At 35.0% G+C, this 17,464-nt stretch overlaps 2 protein-coding genes across 3 annotated transcripts; one reads left to right on the forward strand and one right to left on the reverse strand.

Annotated features, from left to right (window-relative positions):
- Positions 1-543: 543 nt before the first annotated feature.
- LOC141677935 (laccase-4-like) lies at positions 544-3,361 on the reverse strand. Its single transcript, XM_074484066.1, has 5 exons — positions 3,211-3,361; positions 2,590-2,741; positions 2,258-2,502; positions 1,104-2,162; positions 544-1,000 (listed from the first exon to the last, which is right to left on the reverse strand). The coding sequence occupies exons 1-5, from the start codon at positions 3,295-3,297 to the stop codon at positions 870-872; spliced, it is 1,674 nt and encodes a 557-aa protein (XP_074340167.1). The 5' UTR covers positions 3,298-3,361; the 3' UTR covers positions 544-869.
- A 2,064-nt stretch (positions 3,362-5,425) lies between these two features.
- On the forward strand, positions 5,426-8,884 carry LOC141678092 (protein NRT1/ PTR FAMILY 8.1). 2 transcript variants are annotated; one of them, XM_074484322.1, is made up of 4 exons: positions 5,426-5,734; positions 7,053-7,174; positions 7,260-7,816; positions 7,943-8,884. In XM_074484322.1, the coding sequence occupies exons 1-4, from the start codon at positions 5,605-5,607 to the stop codon at positions 8,775-8,777; spliced, it is 1,644 nt and encodes a 547-aa protein (XP_074340423.1). In that variant the 5' UTR covers positions 5,426-5,604; the 3' UTR covers positions 8,778-8,884. The 2 variants fall into 2 exon arrangements, with proteins under 2 accessions (XP_074340423.1, XP_074340422.1); XM_074484321.1 differs by having other exon boundaries at positions 5,429-5,734; positions 6,957-7,174.
- Positions 8,885-17,464: the final 8,580 nt, after the last annotated feature.

Raw genomic sequence — 17,464 nt, forward strand, 5'->3', positions numbered from 1 at the left:
TTAAATTCTTAATTTCATGAGCCCCCAGGAGGGAGATGGTAAGTTGGCCACTGACCAGCCTAGATAAATACTTCTCAATTTACATAGCAGAGTGCTGCCATACAGAGTAATAGATGCCAGTCTCATTTTCTTGCGATTATTTTCCCTTTTTCTCCTTATTCGGAGTGTCTGCACCTCTTATAACATTCGACTAACCTTGCTGCTACACGTTTGATAAGTCCTATTCATGTTACAATTTGGCGGAGCCAGACCATGGCACAAAACCAATGTATTTATGGTCAAGCGTTAGGTATCAGTTTAAATTTAAGAGAAAACTGGCTTAGTTTTGGTTATCTTTAGGGCTAAGTTCATTTTTGAATTACCAAGAATGATAGTGTGGATCTGATGTAATTTGTAGTATGTTATGTACTTATAGCCTTTGTCGAAATGAACACACTGAAACTAGACATTGAGGCTTCAAGTGTCTCCTTGGAGAAGGCTTATATTTCAGTTTCCAACAATGATAATGATCTCTACCATTGTTTAATAGGATTCATAAGAGCATATATTCTTACTAAAGAAACTGATATATTAACTACAGATAGGAATACCATGTATAGAATCAAACATAAGCCAAAATTCAACTGTCAGATAGGCTCAAATTAAGCAGATTGAAAGCAAAATTTATTTGACTCGAAAGCACTGTGTTCCCTTCGATCTCTTGTAATTGAAAAATCTCAAAAGTTACATTTTCAGCTTCTTTGGTGTAGTTCTACTGTGCACCCAAGAAGACTGATGATATATTGAGTTGGCCTAATTAGATATATCTTCAAATTGTTCATTTTTCTCTTATTATCAGTATTCTTTTCTTGTCCACATCTCTCGGTCTCCTAACATTTGGGGAGATCTCTTGGAGGTGGCAAGATTGTCTCATTCGGGCCCTTTCCGTTGTCCACCAGGAAGGCCATCTTTAGTCCCCATGTTGTGTGTACTTCCAAGTGGCAATGCATGAACCAAACACCTGCAAAAATGTGATAATGGAATCCAAGCGAGTATTTTGAGTTAACTAGATGTCATATTGGTGATCATGAAAGTGACAAACTTGAAAACATGCTTTTAATTACCTGGGTTATCTGCACGAAATCTAATAGCTGTCCATCCCCCGGATGGTACACCAATTGTGTTCCTCTCAACAGGGTCAACAAGATTAAAGTTTTTCGGATCTTTCTTTGGATTAAAGTTTCCAAGTCCTCTGCCAACCGCAAAGAAGTTGAATCCATGCAAATGAATTGGATGGTTTTCTGGGGCTATTATATTTGTGTCTTGGAGAACTAGTTGAACTGTGGAATTGTAAGGCAACCTGTATAGTTTTGTTCCAGTTGTGGTCCCTAAGTTTGCGGGTGGTGTTGTTCCTGTGTAATTAAAAGCAAATGGAGGATTGCTTGGAAAATCTGTTGTAAAAACACCTTTGATTTTGAAGTAATGTGCTTGAAGGAGAGCTGTGGTTGGCATGATGAAGGTGATATTGTTCATGGATGCTACTACGCGGCTTCCGTTACCAGCTTTACAGCTTGGACACGGATTAATTCCTAGTCCGACTGTGATCATAAGAGAGTGATCAACCTTTAATGGAACCTTGGCAGGGTACTTCTTTGAATTCAAACTTCGTAAAGAGTTTGTGAAATTGTCTGCAATTGGGGTGGCATTTTGAGGTGTTGGGGTCGCGAGGATGGTTGGAGAACTTGAAAGTGTTCCAGAATAATGCAATGTTGCTGTTGCAGTCACGTTGTCTACTGCAATCGGAGAATCCATAAATGGTGAGGCAGCCATAAGGTACTTGCCAGAAGATTTGTCTGCTGTCACTAAAACGTTGGTGGTTTGGCCCGGTGCTATCACGATTGTATCAGTTTTGAAAGGCTTTACATAGGTGGCATCAACTTCAACCACAGTTAGCTTGTGTCCAGCAATTTTAAAGAAAAGTTCTTCGTTGAGTGCAGCGTTGATGATACGTAGCATGTACGTTTTTCCTGCTTCAACACTCAATTTGAATGCATCTTGTGCCGAACAGTTAGAAACTGGTCCTGGTCTCCCATTGATTGTATGTGCATCTGATACGTTTGGCGCCAATCCTGATTTCTGTGCTTGGTTGATCACAAGTTCTGTATCTGCTTTCCAGTATTCAGCTTCATCAAATTTACAAGAAAATTCAATCAATACCGCCATTTCTCAGTAAAGGTACAGCTTCTTGTTATTTGAAATTTGTGGCAATTTTACTTACCTAATACGACAACAACTTCCTTGTCGGGTTTGGGAAATGGATATGGGATGCCTCTCTTAGGAAGGATTACAATCGCGCCATGTACTGTTGCACGTAGCCATAAGATATGTGCATGCCACCAGAGGGTACCCCTTTGCTCGGTGATTGTGAAGTTGTATACATAGTTTTGCCCCGGCTGGATAGGGCATTGTGTGATGTACGCTGGCCCATCCGCCCACCCTGTTCTGAGCTGTCGAATGCCATGCCTGCATTTGAGAATATTACGATGTTGTTCCATTCATTTTCCCAAGTAATGAATTTAGGTAGTATATGGGAAAAGTATGACATTTTACCAGTGGACTGAAACATTGTACTTGACATGGTTGACAACCTTCACTAGCACTGTGTCACCTTCCCTAGCAGTTAAAGTAGGACCTGGAAATTGTCCATTCACCGTCACTATTGGCTTTGTCGAGCACAGTCTGCTTGAATTTGCCATCACCACCTTCACAAAATTGATCAAGATACAAACTGTTAGCCTTTACGTAGCTGCAAAAATTAATCTTAACGATAAAGGCCCTGTAAAAACCATGCTTGCCTGATATCCAGCAAAGAACAGACCAATAGTTTTAGTATTAGTTAAAGCTAAATTTAGCAACTTTGAACTAGCTAGATGTAGATTGCATGGCAAATTGGCATGCATAATGTCATGCAAGCAAAGTTTGCAGAAATAGTATCATATTAGTGTGAGAAAGGTACAATATAAACCTGTCTGATAAGATTAGCAAAGACCTAGTTAGTATCATATCAATGTGAGAAAGGTACAATATAAACCTGTCTGATAAGATTAGCAAGGATCTAGTTAGTAACATATCAATGTGAGAAAGGTGCAAGATGTAACTACAACAACACATAAACCTGTCTGATAAGATTGATAAGATTAGCAAGGACTTAGGTGACCATGAGGTACTTACATTGAACTTGTAATGTCGAACTCTGCATTCAACTAAGACCGGAAACAGACATGCTACAAACATCAAAACTCGAATCCAGGACTCCATTTTCGATGTTGATTAAGATGTTTGTACTTACCTTGTCTTAAGTATGGAGAAATGCATTAGTCTTTTAACCTTTTATATACATACCAGACACCTGCAGAAGTCACTGCTGCAATGTCGTTTTTCATTTTAGGTGAATGAATAGAAACTCTTATTAAAAAAGCAAGGAGAATTTGTAGAAATTGCAGTCTTTCCTTGCTTGTTACATAAAGTATACTAGTTTTATCTTCTTAACCACCAATTCCAGTTCATATAAATAGTTAGAAAATAATAAAATTTTGATCTTAATTAGTAATATCGCAATCATATACTCTGTATTTCAATATCAGAGTCAGTATTTTGTATATATCATGGAGAAGCTGCTTAAAACATCTACCATACTTGCTGTTACAACCTAACTAAACATTCTACTTCTGTCTGAGAAACATTTAAGCAAAATATTCTTTTGCTTAAATTATTTGCTCTGCCTCAACTGTAAATCATGTTATGATATGTTTTAACATATATCTCATGTTTCTGCAACATCACGGTCTTTCTTCCGAACCTACCTTATCTTTAACAAGATTCGAGTGCTTAAGAAATACTTTGGGAAAGTGAAGTATTCATATAGTGCAGTGCACAGGTTACATATTTACGTATTACTTTGTATTATGGTATGAACAAACTATGATGCTGATAGTACTAAACAATCACCATCAGAGTAAAATATAAGTGATATATAGAAAATGTAGTTGTAGACTTGACTTGTAGTAGCTATGATTTTGACAGACTACCTGTCTAACAGAAGTGAAAAATCATTTCTGCATTATTTGTACCGGATATTATAGCGGTAGTCGCCCTGAAACTTCTCTCGAGTTTACGAAGAAGATAATACTCCCTCCGTCCCAAAATGTTGTTCCCGTTTTGATTTTTTTACTGTTCATGATAAGTGACTGACTACTAATTTACGTCTAATTTATAATATCAAATATAGTCATTAGTGATTTTGTTTGATTCGTATTTATGAGTACTTTAATACAATGAAGTTTTTATATTTAATACTAATACGGAATTATATTAACAATCAAAAATGTGCATTGACAAACGTGTCCAACACAAATAGGAAACATTTTTAAAGACGGAGGGAGTACTAATTTAGGTTATTAATTTTATTTAAATTAATAATTTATTGTTAAGTATTCATTGTTAAACAATAATGGAGTCTCAACATGCTTAGAATCGAATTTTTAGTTTTAGTGATTAATTTAAGACCTTCGCTCCCGAGTTTTTTAAAGGAAAGGAAGTAAATGGTAAGGAGGTAAAGTACTTTATCCCACTTTTGGAGTGAGGTAAAGTACTTTCATCCCACTTTTGGAGTGAAAGTTTTGGAATGAAAGTTTGTTAAATTTACATTCATTATCACTTGTTTTCGCTCCTTTTAAAAACTCGGGAGCACAAATATGAATGCAAGTGAAATTATTTTAGACACTCACCGCTTGATTTCTTTCCTAATTAAAACTCGGGAGCAAGGGGTAAGTTAAAGTTTTAGATGTGCGGATTACCTAGAGAGGGATCTCGAGTTCGAGTCCTCCCACCCCTTAATTAGCGATGTTCTTAGTACCAGGACAGGACATTGACTGTGATCTGTGACAACTTTACGATGAGAAATGAGAACTATAAAACAAGTTACGGCCTGTACCTTAGAGGACGCAACTGATGGTCTTTAAGACTAGAACAGAACAAAATCTAAAGATGGGAAATGGCTTTCATATGATGTATGTAATGATGGTTTGCAAGAGTGCAAACCTAGTCCAGATGAACATTATACATTGTTTGAAAGGTAAGAAACTAAAAATACTTTACTCATCACAAGACCAACTGTGGTCTGTGGTTAGCAGCTGTCTACTGTGTTTCAACTTCAAGTAGGTCTTACCAAATTTTAAAGCTGTACATTTTCTTAAAAAAACCCATGCGAAACACGAGTCTGAGACAAAATGATCTCGAAACACGAGTCGAGACTAAACGATCTTAGTAGTATTTCAAAATGGTAAGAGACAAATTTCTGAACCCACCAGTGACCACAGTGTATGCATAAAGCAACTAACTCACTCATGTACATTCTATGCAATAATGTGAATATTTGAGTGAAGCAGAGCAAGTCTCTGTTTACAGCCTCACGTTTACATAGGATGATAAACCTTGTACACTTATTATTTCATCCTATGACACTACAAGCACAAGAGTGGTCTATTTATTAGAAGGAATAGTCCCCAATAGGGTTTCAGCTCTCTTTGTAGTAAAAGATTTCTGATATATAATCGCGTACAAGCAATGGCAGCTTATATGGCTTTAGCAGAAGTAGAAGAAGATAAGTATACGGAAGATGGAACAACTGATTATCGTAACAACCCTGCTATCAGAAACAGAACTGGAACCTGGAAAGCATGCCCTTACATCCTAGGTTAATATTCTCCATTCTTTTTATCACTCTTCTTGATTGGACTGAAGTATGATTTAACTACTGTCTCGAATATTTTGGATTTAAGTATTAATCAGATAGCAAGTTTCTCTCAGCTAGCCAAGTTAGATCTGATCAAGGATCACTAAAGTGAAGTATATGAGTTGGTTAATTTACAGCTTTGCGAATATTTAGAAAACTTGATCAAAAGAGCACTTGTAGCAGCTCTTCTACCTTAAGGAGTTGAGAAAACTTGATCAAAAGAGCACATTTAGCAGCTCTTCTACCTTAAGGCGTTGAGAAAACTTGATCAAAAGAGCACTTTTAGCAGCTCTTCTACCTTAAGGCGTTGAGAAAACTTGATCAAAAGAGCACATTTAGCAGCTCTTCTACCTTAAGGCGTTGAGAAAACTTGATCAAAAGAGCACTTTTAGCAGCTCTTCTACCTTAAGGCGTTGAGAAAACTTGATCAAAAGAGCACTTTTAGCAGCTCTTCTACCTTAAGGCATTGAGAAAACTTGATCAAAAGAGCACTTTTAGCAGCTCTTCTACCTTGAGGCATTGAGAAAACTTGATCAAAAGAGCACTTTTAGCAGCTCTTCTACCTTTAGGCATTGAGAAAACTTGATCAAAAGAGCACATTTAGCAGCTCTTCTACCGTAAGGTGTTAGTAAAACTTAATATGTACATATCTCTGTCGGTATTAGTATCTTCTAAGGTGTTAGGCTACTGTAACTATGAGCATGATTTCATTTATTCATATCTGGAAAAGCATGCCCTTACATACTAGGTTAATGTTCTTCATTCTTTTATCGCTCTTCTTACTGTATCTGGCATATCATATAATGATTAAACTACTGTCTCGGCTATTTTGGATTTTAAGTATTAGACAGATAGCAAGTCTCTCTCAGTCTCAGCTAGCCGAGTGTGATCTGATAAAGGATCACTTGAGTGAAGTAAATGAGTTGGTTACTTTACAGCTTTGTGTACTTGTTAGTAGTGGATTATGTTGAGTTTCATGATAGAAATTCGAGACAAACTGATCAAAAGAGCACTTTTAATTACCAGCTTTTCCACCTTAAGGTGTTAGTAAAACTTAATATTTAATTACATCATATTTATGTCGGTATTAGTATCTTCTAAGGCGTTAGGCTACTGTATAGTTTTGTCGAGCAAATTGTTAGACATGTATAGCAGGTATCTGACAATATAATTTTTTAAACAGGGACTGAATGCTGTGAAAGATTGGCATACTATGGGATCAACATGAATTTAGTTAATTATCTTAAGTTTCAATTTAATCTAGGTAATGTTGCTGCAGTTACTACTGTCACCAACTTGTACGGTACATGTTCTGTCACACCGCTGCTTGGCGCCTTTCTTGCTGATTCTTACCTTGGTCGTTACTGGACAATTGCTGCTTCATCAATTGTCTATGTGTTCGTAAGACATTCTCACTCTCAGTTTATTATAATCATTATAAATATCTTTTATGTTTTGTGTTCACAAATCGAACATAATATTACAGGGGATGGCAATACTGGCACTATCAGCTTCTGTCCACGGACTGAAACCCTTATGTGATGACAAGCATGTTTGTCATCCAACAAGCATGCAAATCGCAGTTTTCTACGTTGGACTTTACCTTATGGCTCTTGGTACAGGAGGCATTAAGCCTTGTGTGTCATCTTATGGGGCAGACCAGTTTGATAATTCGGATGAGTCTGAGAATAAAAGCAAGAGTTCGTTTTTTAACTGGTTTTATCTTTCAGTTAACATTGGTGCACTTGTTTCTTCCACAGTGCTTATTTGGATACAAACAAATGTGAGCTGGAGTTGGGGTTTTGGCATTCCTGCTGCTGCAATGGCTGTTGCTGTTGTGAGCTTCTTTTCAGGTACACGTTTGTATCGCAATGTGAGGCCTGGTGGAAGTCCATTCACTCGGATCTTTCAGGTAATTGTCGCATCCGTCAGAAAATCACGTGTTGAAGTGCCTAAAAACAAGTCTTTGCTTTATGAAACGACTGCAGAGGAAGAATCTGTTATCAAAGGAAGCCGGAAACTTGATCATACTAACAAGTTAAGGTAAGATCACACACAATGCAGTGTAAATTCTCGTATGCAAACATGCCAGGATATTATTTAAGTTCTTGAAGACTTGGCCATAAAAAACCTGTCAGTATATTTTGCTGATGTGAACTCTGGTTCCAGTTTTTTTGACAAGGCAGCTGTAGTGACTCAATCGGATAAAATTGACGATTCAGTCAGTCCATGGAGACTCTGCACTGTTACACAAATTGAAGAACTCAAGTGCATTATAGGATTGTTGCCCATATTGGCATCAGGAATCATCTTTTATGCTGCGTACAGCCAAATGAGCACATTATTTGTTCTTCAAGGCAATACAATGGACCTTCACATGGGCACTTCATTCGAGATTCCATCAGCCTCATTATCTTTGTTCAACATCGTCAGCGTCATATCATGTGTTGTGGTGTACGACAGAGTGATCATCCCCTCCGCCAAACGAATCACGGGTCATAAAAATGGTTTTTCGCAGCTACAACGGATAGGAATAGGACTAGCTTTACTAATTTTCGCAATGCTGTGTGCTGGAACACTAGAGCTGATGAGACTAAAAATGGTCAAGAAGCACAACTACTATGAACTGCAGCATGTTCCAATGTCCGTTTTTTGGCAAGTCCCGCAATATTTCATCATTGGATGTGCTGAAGTATTTACGTGTATCGGACAACTCGAGTTTTTCTATGAACAGGCTCCTGATGCCATGAGGAGTTTGTGCTCAGCATTGTCGTTAACGACATCGGCGCTGGGGAACTATTTGAGCACATTGCTTGTCAGCATTGTGACAGATGTGAGCACAAGAAATGGTGGTGCAGGGTGGATTCCTGATAATTTGAACTATGGTCATTTGGATTACTTCTTCTGGATGTTGGCTTTGTTAAGTGCTGTAAATTTTGGAGTGTTTTTCTTGGTGGCTAAGCATTACCCTTACAAGAAGGTTGAGCCGGTATTTCATTATTAAGTTAATCTTTTCATAGCAATTGTATAGTTGAGTTTTGGTTTCTTGGGCTTCTTGATGCAGTTGGATTTCATTATTATTTTACTATAATTCATTGATGCTTTTTGATAGTTAAACTCGCGCATACACCTGGATCGACCAAGTGACCAATTATAATTATAATAATTAACTAAGGTAATTAAGTAATTTCAGCAAATATCGATCGTCCGCTTATCAAATTTTTAATGGTTCATCTATTATAATATAGTAGATAGATGTTAATGGACGATAACCTATTTCATTGTTTCGTCTATAATAATATAGTATAGTATAGTATAGTATACATAGATGGGTGACAATCCATGAAGCCTCCCTTAGATAGAGATCCGCAGAGAAACATTAATTAAAAAATGTAAATATATAATTTACTTCATTTTTCATCATATATAGTTACAAATTTTAATTACCAAATTAAAAACGAAGTGACACAATTTTTTTATTTAAAAAATCATTGAAATTTGATGAAATAATTTAAGTGGTTATGCAGTAGAATCACAGTAAAATCACACTTATCCAAAATTATTCCACAATATAATCAAATTTAAAATCAATTTTTTTTTCAAATTTCAATTGTTAAATGTGTTATTATATTTAAATATAATTATTATTCTACATTAGCAACGAATTTGATGAAATTCTATACATTATCAGGGGTTTAGAATTATAATTTGGCAAGAATTAAGACGTCAAATATGAAGTAATAGTTAAAGAAATTATATTTATGTCGTCGGTGGAAGAATCACTCTGACCGACAAGGTACGTCCTTCTTGCATCAAAGATTATTTATTACTTGAATATCAGAGAGCGAGTCTTTTGTTCTAGTCACGCCTTCACGTTACAACACGCCCTCCTATGATGACCCTTTCATTTTAAGGCACGCCCATAAGAGACTAAGATGAAAAAGTTAGAGAAAACTCTCAAACCTTTGTTAATGAATTATGTTTTTCCAAGGTATGTGAGCTGCACACTTTTGTACAATTTCTCTTGTTTCTTTTAAAAGAGACACATTTATGACCAAATGGAATATCAATTCCATTTACTTGTTCTCTATCCTCGCTAGAATATACCATACCAAATACAACTTTGTTTTCTATGCTCTCGACGGATAACTCACACGATCGTTGTCCCTATAATACATAAAATGACCAAATTATTCAAGAAATAATTTAATAAAATTAAAATACTAACTTCTGGTAAATTTATCAAAATGCCTAGAGGTGCAGGACTAGGTTGAGGAACTATATAATTTTTGTTAATTGGGGTTACTGATTGAAGAAAAGTAAATGTTTTGTGTTTATTTAGTGTTTATGTGAGAAATTGTAAGAGATATAGGTTAGAAATGATGAATCTAACAGAGATGAACATGAATTAGGGATAAGAATAAGCTGAGATTTGCTTGTATAAGAAGCATATTAAGTTATAGAGAGAGAAATTTTTGGTTGAAAAGAGGTTCCATTTTTTGATAATAGTTCAAATATAATGAAAATTACAATTGTTCAAGGATTATGTAACTAATATCGCATTAATTAGGTATGATTTGATCCGATAGCAAAATTTGGTTACTAAAGCCCGGTTAAGGGCCCCCATACCAAGGTTTAATTATTAAGTTCATAGGTCATAACTTAGCCCAGATTGTAGCTGATAAAATAAGTTAAAATCAGACTCAAACTCTTAGAAGAGTAGTCTCCAAGCCTCACAATTTCATAAGAAAGCAAATAACTACTTTCTAGGATCCAAAGTCCATTCTAAGTTTGAAACTTGCTCACCAAGTCTCCGTACCCTAATCTAACTCAAGATTGCCCACGTTTAAAAAAAGGGCCTCACCCCCACCGTTTGACTTGATCATTGGCATAAAATAAGGTACATAGGCATCTTGTGAAGGCAGATCTGAGTCACAAAATACGAGAGCGATCAATTAAAGACCTTGAGCTCACGAACTGTGATTTGAATAAATGAATCACACTACTTGTGAAAAAAAACAAGATCAGGGGTTTAGAATTATAATTTGATAAGAATTAAGACGTCAAATATGAAGTAATAGTTGAAGGAATTGTATTTATGTCGTCGGTGGAAGGATCACTCTCACCGACAAGGTACGTCCTTCTTGCATCAAAGATTATTTATTACTTGAAGATCAGAGAGCTAGTCTTTTGTTCTAGTCACGCCTTCACCTTATAATGCGCCCTCCTACGATGACCCTTTCATTTTAAGGCGCGCTCATATGAGACCAATACTGAGATGAAAACGTTAGAGAAAATACTCAAACCTTTGTTAATGAATTATGCTTTTCCAAGGTATGTGAGGTGCACACTTTTGTACAATTTCTCTTGTTTCTTTTGAAAGAGACACACTTATGACCAAGTGGAATATCAATTCCATTTACTTGTTCTCTATCCTCGCTAGAATATACCATACCAAATGTAACTTTGTTTTCTATCCTCTCGACGGATAACTCACATGATCTCTGTCTCTAAAATACATAAAATGACCAAATTATTCAAGAAATAATTTAATAAAATTAAAAATACTAACTTCTGGTAAATTTACCAAAATGCCTAGAGGTGCAGGACTAGGTTGAGAAACTATAGAAATACATTCCTCATCATCATCAGCATCAAGTATAATTCCTTTTACTGGCTGGTGAATTGTCTTTTCATATTGCATTGGGGAGTGAAGAGGAAATATTGAAGCAAACATTGCCTTCAACCAAGCAATATCTTCCTCAAGAGCCCGCGTCTTTTTCTTGGCACTGTCATATCTTTGTTGATTTAGTGCCATCAACTCTTTCTTTATGATTCAAATATTTTTTCCCTTGGCAACTTAAATTAATGTTTCGTAGTTATGTACCCTTCAATAGCCCGAACCCTTCCAGAATGCTCATGACTCTCCAAAGCTGTATTGAGAACATCTTCACCTCCATCAAATTGTATTTCACCCTTTTTTTAATTTTTCAACAAAACATCTGATTGACATAAAATAAAAATAACTAGAATTGATTTCCAATATGAATTATGCAATATAATCTGCTGTGGTGGAAATTGAAATGACTTTTTACATACAGTGTTCTGTAAATTTTGAATTTTGCATAACAAATTCTGTCATTTTAAAAAGACAGTCCGATATTTGCTAATATTTATCTATTTCTCATGCATTCAGACATTTCTCTCTATGGTATATTACTATATTTTCAATAGTACAACACCTAGCTCCACATCATCAAATCAATGAGTTTCAGCATTCCAAGCAGCATTCATCGGCCTTACAGAGAATGTATTCATCACGCTTCCACTTGTTTCTTCTAGCATACCATATCTCTCGATACAACTCGTTCCATTTTAATTTGTATTTCAAAGAAAAAAAGAAAAACAAGATAATAAGCACTTATATACAATACACGTTATCTTTTGAAATTATTGATGTTTTAACTCTTACCATCACCCAAAAGTAACCCCAGCCGTCAAAGGAAAATACAACCATACCAATAACAACCCACTTGAAACACGAAATGACCCAGACTGCGCCGATTTTCTTAACCATATACTTACAGACGCCTTCCAAGACTTCAAGTGAAGCAAATGATATTAAGAACGACAAGTTTGAGGTAACGAACATCGCGTAACACAGGGCCATGTGTTCCACGGACCATTCAACGCAAAATTCTGCATTACGGCGATCACCACCGTCACCCAAAAATCAGTCCAACCCCAATTCTTGCTGAATTTTGCAATAATTTCAGTAATTGTTGGGTAACCAGCGTTGCCAAAGGCCGTACATATCGAACTATTTATGTAAGCCGCAATGACAAGAGATAATAGCACGACAGTGCTCGAAAGTAGGTGAAAGCCCATACCTACCAAGAGGGCAAGAAGCGCAAAGTTGGAAAAATAGAAAAAAAATCATAATGTAATGCTCTTCCATATCTACAAAAGTACATAAATATGAATTGTTAATAAATCACTATTTTACAAACGCACAAAATTATTATAAGTCACTATCATAAATATCAATATTTTTACAATAGACGACCATGATCACATAATTTAAGGCAAGTCTTTTATTCAACTTGCTTACAAGACAACATGTTGGACCTATAATCTAATCCGGTGATATATACCTACATCTACATGAGGATAAACGAATAATGGATCAAAAAAAAAATAACAAGAAAAGTGCAACGGTAATACATAGCATATATACATGTTGTAAATAAAACAAAAAACAAATAAATATACAAAAAATAAATGCACACTGTTACCTTTCAAGAGCTACCACGATATGGTATAAATCTCTCAAAAAAATATATGATATGCAATAAAAGAAATATTGCAGCAACAAGTAACAGTCACGGCTGAAGAACATTCCAGAGAAGTAATATTGAAATGAGAAAAATGCAGAAAATTAAACAGACAAACAAACTTAAAATAAAAAATAGTTTATAGTACACCTACATCTAAATGAGAAAAAACAAGTAATAAATCCACAAAAAAAAATTAACAATAAAACTGCAGGGGTGATACACTGCCAATATAGACATAGTAACATGCTCCCATCCAAATTAATTTAACAAAATTAGTTGTTCATAATAATAAAAAAAATTCCAAACACATTATAAACTTTCTAAAATGAACAAGAGTTGTTCAAACATTACTTTACTAGTAAAATAATTGATATGTCAAGAATTATTAGTACATAAAATAACAAATGCACACCATTACATTCAAGAGCTACCAGAATATGGTAGAAAGCTCTCGGATAAATAAATATGATATGCAGAAAATATTACAACAGCAACAAGTAGTACTTATATAGAGTAATAAAGGGGAGTAATAAAGGGGTACATCTGGTCCTCTTTATCTTCTATTACTGACTCTCTTGTATTTTTCGTTATTATTTGTACTGGTATAGAATTTGACAATAAATAGGTAGATTATTTTCTTAAATATCCAAAGTTTTTAAAACTTTTACGAATACATTTTACAAATTTAAAATCATTTTGCAATCACATTTATGGCTTATATTTAAAAAAATAATATTCTGCAAATTTGTAGCCATATTTATAACATATTTTGCAATCTAAAATATAATATAAAATTCAACATAATGTGGGCCACATTTTTACATTCTTTTATCAATATATTTTTTATATATTATATTTAAAATATATTTTATGCTATTTATTTATTTATTTTTAAAAATAAAGTTGATTTTTTTTAAAACTATCCAAATAAAATTTTTGTGTATAATTGATAGGGAATAAAAATAACCCTAATTATGTAACTAATATCGCATTAATTAGGTCTGATTTGGTCCGATAACAAAATTCGGTTACTAAAGCCCGGTTAAGGGCCCCATACCAAGGTTTAATTATTAAGTTCATAGGTCATAACTTAGCCCAGATTGTAGCTGATAAAATAAGTTAAAATCAGACTCAAACTCTTAAAAGAGTAGTACTCAAGCCTCACAATTTCATAAGAAAGCAAATACCTACTTTCTACGACTCCAAAGTCCATTCTAAGTTTGATACTTGCTCACCAAGTCTCCATACCCTAATCTAACTCAAGATTGCCCACGTTTAAAAAAAGGGCCTCACCCTCACCTTTTGGCCTGATCATTGGCATAAAATAAGGTACATAGGCATCTTGTGAAGGCAGATCTGAGTCACAAAACACGAGAGCGGTCAATTAAAGGTTTTGAGCTCACGAACTGTGATTTGAATAAATGAATCACACTACTTGTGAAAAAGACAAGATCGGGGGTTTAGAATTATAATTTAGGAAGAATTAAGACGTCAAATATGAAGTAATAGTTGAAGGAATTATATTTGTGTCGTCGGTGGAAGGATCACTCTCACCGACAAGGTACGTCCTTCTTGCATCAAAGATTATTTATTACTTGAAGATCAGAGAGCTAGTCTTTTGTTCTAGTCACGCCTTCACCTTACAACGCGCCCTCTTATGATGACCCTTTCATTTTAAGGCGCGCTCATATGAGACCAATACTGAGATGAAAACATTAGAGAAAACACTCAAACCTTTGTTAATGAATTATGCTTTTCCAAGGTATGTAAGGTGCACACTTTTGTACAATTTCTCTTGTTTTTTTGAAAGAGACACACTTATGACCAAATGGAATATCAATTTCATTTACTTGTTCTCTATCCTCGCTAGAATATACCATACCAAATGCAACTTTGTTTTCTATCCTTTTGACGGATAACTCACACGATCTCTGTCCCTATAATACATAAAATGACCAAATTATTCAAGAAATAATTTGATAAAATGAAAATACTAACTTCTGGTAAATTTACCAAAATGCCTAGAGATGCAGGGCTAGGTTGAGGAACTATATAATTTTTGTTAATTGGGGTTACTGATTGAAGAAAAGTAAATGTTTTGTGTTTATTTAATGTTTATGTGAGAAATTGTAAGAGATATAGGTTAGAAATGATGAATTTAACAGAGATGAACATGAATTAGGGATAAGAATAAGTTGAGATTTGCTTGTAGAAGAAGCATATTAAGTTATAGAGAGAGAAAGTTTTGGTTGAAAAGAGGTTCCATTTTTTGATAATAGTTCAAATATAATGAAAATTACAATTGTTCAAGGATTTTTACTAGTCAATAATCCTCTCAGTAAAAATGTTTCTTGCCCTTATGAACTACTTATACTACTATATGTTCCCTTTACAGACAACTCCCCCCCTTCAGATCCACCATGTCCTCGTGGTGACTGAGAAATAATAAACTCGTGTTGGGTTGAAAGTGTCTTCGTACTTTCTAGATAAGCATCTGCTACAACGTTGTCCATACAGAATGGTGTAATTGTAGCGCAGAAGCCTACTGATCCACTTTTGTTGTAAAAGATTACCAAGTTTTAGTTTCGATGAGAACTTCAAATCTGGTCAGTCTTGATATAAAAATGCTTATCCATCAAGCATGGACTCCATTTCTTAACGATAGTCACCAAGGCCACTAACTCCTTCTCAAAAGCTGACATAGCTTGGCCCTTAGGGGCCAAGGCCTTGTTGAAGTAAGCTAGAGCCTACCATTAGCCATTGTTGAGTAACCAGCTCATCTAAAATTTTAAGGTGTTAGAGAAAGACCCCAATAGGATCATATATTTAACATTTTCCTCACTCGAAGCCCATTTATGGGTCGAAGAGTGGAGCATCGGCACCCATCTTTGAGGCATTAATTACCTTTAGTGTCCACAATAAATTGTGAGAATGTTGGTGGTGGCTGGGAATCGAACCTTAGTCCTCCCGCCAGCCTAAGCTCTGATACCATGTTGAGTAACCAGCTCATTTAAAATCTTAAGGTATTAGAGGAAATTCCCAATATGATCATATATATAAAAACCACCATAACCTTCGTGGGAGTAGTTTCCACCAACTCAAATTTCAGTGTTTTAGTTGTAGTTTCAGCCTGGAAGCTAGGCCTCCCTCCATCAACTAAAATTGTGAAGGTCCTGTTGCCTCTAGTTCCAGTTAAAACAATGGTCCTATATTTCTGATCTCCTTCAATGGCACAAAAAGTCCGGGTCCGAAAATTTATGTAGTTCCAGTTAAAATTGTGAAGCTCGACGAACCTTATATGTTTAGGTAAAGTCCGGCCCGATTAAAATTCTGGGCTTCGACCCGGTCTTTGCCCCGACCCGATTAAAAGCCTGGTTAAAATCTGATTATTCTAATATATTTCTTTATATATTTATGTATTCACATTTACTATAAATATAAATAATAATTTTAACACATATATTTTCATATTCGTGACTAATAATACTATTTATATACTTTACTGTATGATTAATGAAAGAAGATATGGTAAGTACACTCTATATATTTATATATTTGGATAACATTTATATAATATTTTATTCAATAAACATGTTCATTTTTTGGAGTAATTAAATATTTTCAGTGAAGTAGTGTTTTTATAAAATATTTCATATAAACTAATACATTTTTTGCAATGATCTAGTTGCTAATATATATAGTCATTAGAATCTCTAATAAAACCCGATCCAAATTAAATTAGAAAAAAACCTGTCCCGATCCGATCCGGCCCGTAAAAAAATCCTGGTAAGACCTGCCTCGAGGGCCTAAACGGACTTTGACATTTCTTAGAAGCCTGACCCGGGCCGGCCCGATTAAAGTCAAAGCCTAAAAAGGCCGACCCGGTCAAAATCCGTGTCTTTTAAGACCCGGTCAAAACCCAACCCGCCCCGCTCCGCCCCGCAAACTAACATAGAAAGAGATTCCCGGTGGGCCTTTTATGCAACCCAACTTCAAGTACATATATTTCTGTGGTTAAGATACACCAGATGCAAAATTTGAGTAAACAAAGAACCAAAACGCACTAACTTATTTCTTTTCGCATCTACTATAATATAATAACCAGATGTATATTTTGATTCAACGGTTATCCCTCTATTTTTATTATTAAAAATAAAAATAAATAGTATTATATACATGTTAAATTACTAAACTATTAGATATAGTCTTTTTATCCCTCTAAACTATGACAAAAACTTATCCTACTAAACTACGATCAGAACTTCTTCCTAATTCTATTATTATTATTATTTTTATAATATTTTAATTATTAAAAATAAAAATAAATATTATTATATACATGTTAAACTACTAA

The sequence above is a fragment of the Apium graveolens genome, chromosome 8, assembly GCF_009905375.1.
Source record: "Apium graveolens cultivar Ventura chromosome 8, ASM990537v1, whole genome shotgun sequence".
Classification (NCBI taxonomy): Eukaryota; Viridiplantae; Streptophyta; class Magnoliopsida; order Apiales; family Apiaceae; genus Apium; species Apium graveolens.

Excerpts from the sequence above, each read along its gene's own strand:
- LOC141677935 (XM_074484066.1), bottom strand. The coding sequence starts at position 3,297 with ATGGAGTCCTGGATTCGAGTTTTGATGTTTGTAGCATGTCTGTTTCCG. Across the intron at positions 2,742-3,210 it reads TTCGACATTACAAGTTCAAT|GTGGTGATGGCAAATTCAAG; the intron begins GTAAGTACCTCA and ends AATTTTGTGAAG. Across the intron at positions 1,001-1,103 it reads ATTTCGTGCAGATAACCCAG|GTGTTTGGTTCATGCATTGC; the intron begins GTAATTAAAAGC and ends ACATTTTTGCAG.
- LOC141678092 (XM_074484321.1), top strand. The coding sequence starts at position 5,605 with ATGGCAGCTTATATGGCTTTAGCAGAAGTAGAAGAAGATAAGTATACG. Across the intron at positions 5,735-6,956 it reads AGCATGCCCTTACATCCTAG|GGACTGAATGCTGTGAAAGA; the intron begins GTTAATATTCTC and ends TTTTTTAAACAG. Across the intron at positions 7,175-7,259 it reads CATCAATTGTCTATGTGTTC|GGGATGGCAATACTGGCACT; the intron begins GTAAGACATTCT and ends ATAATATTACAG.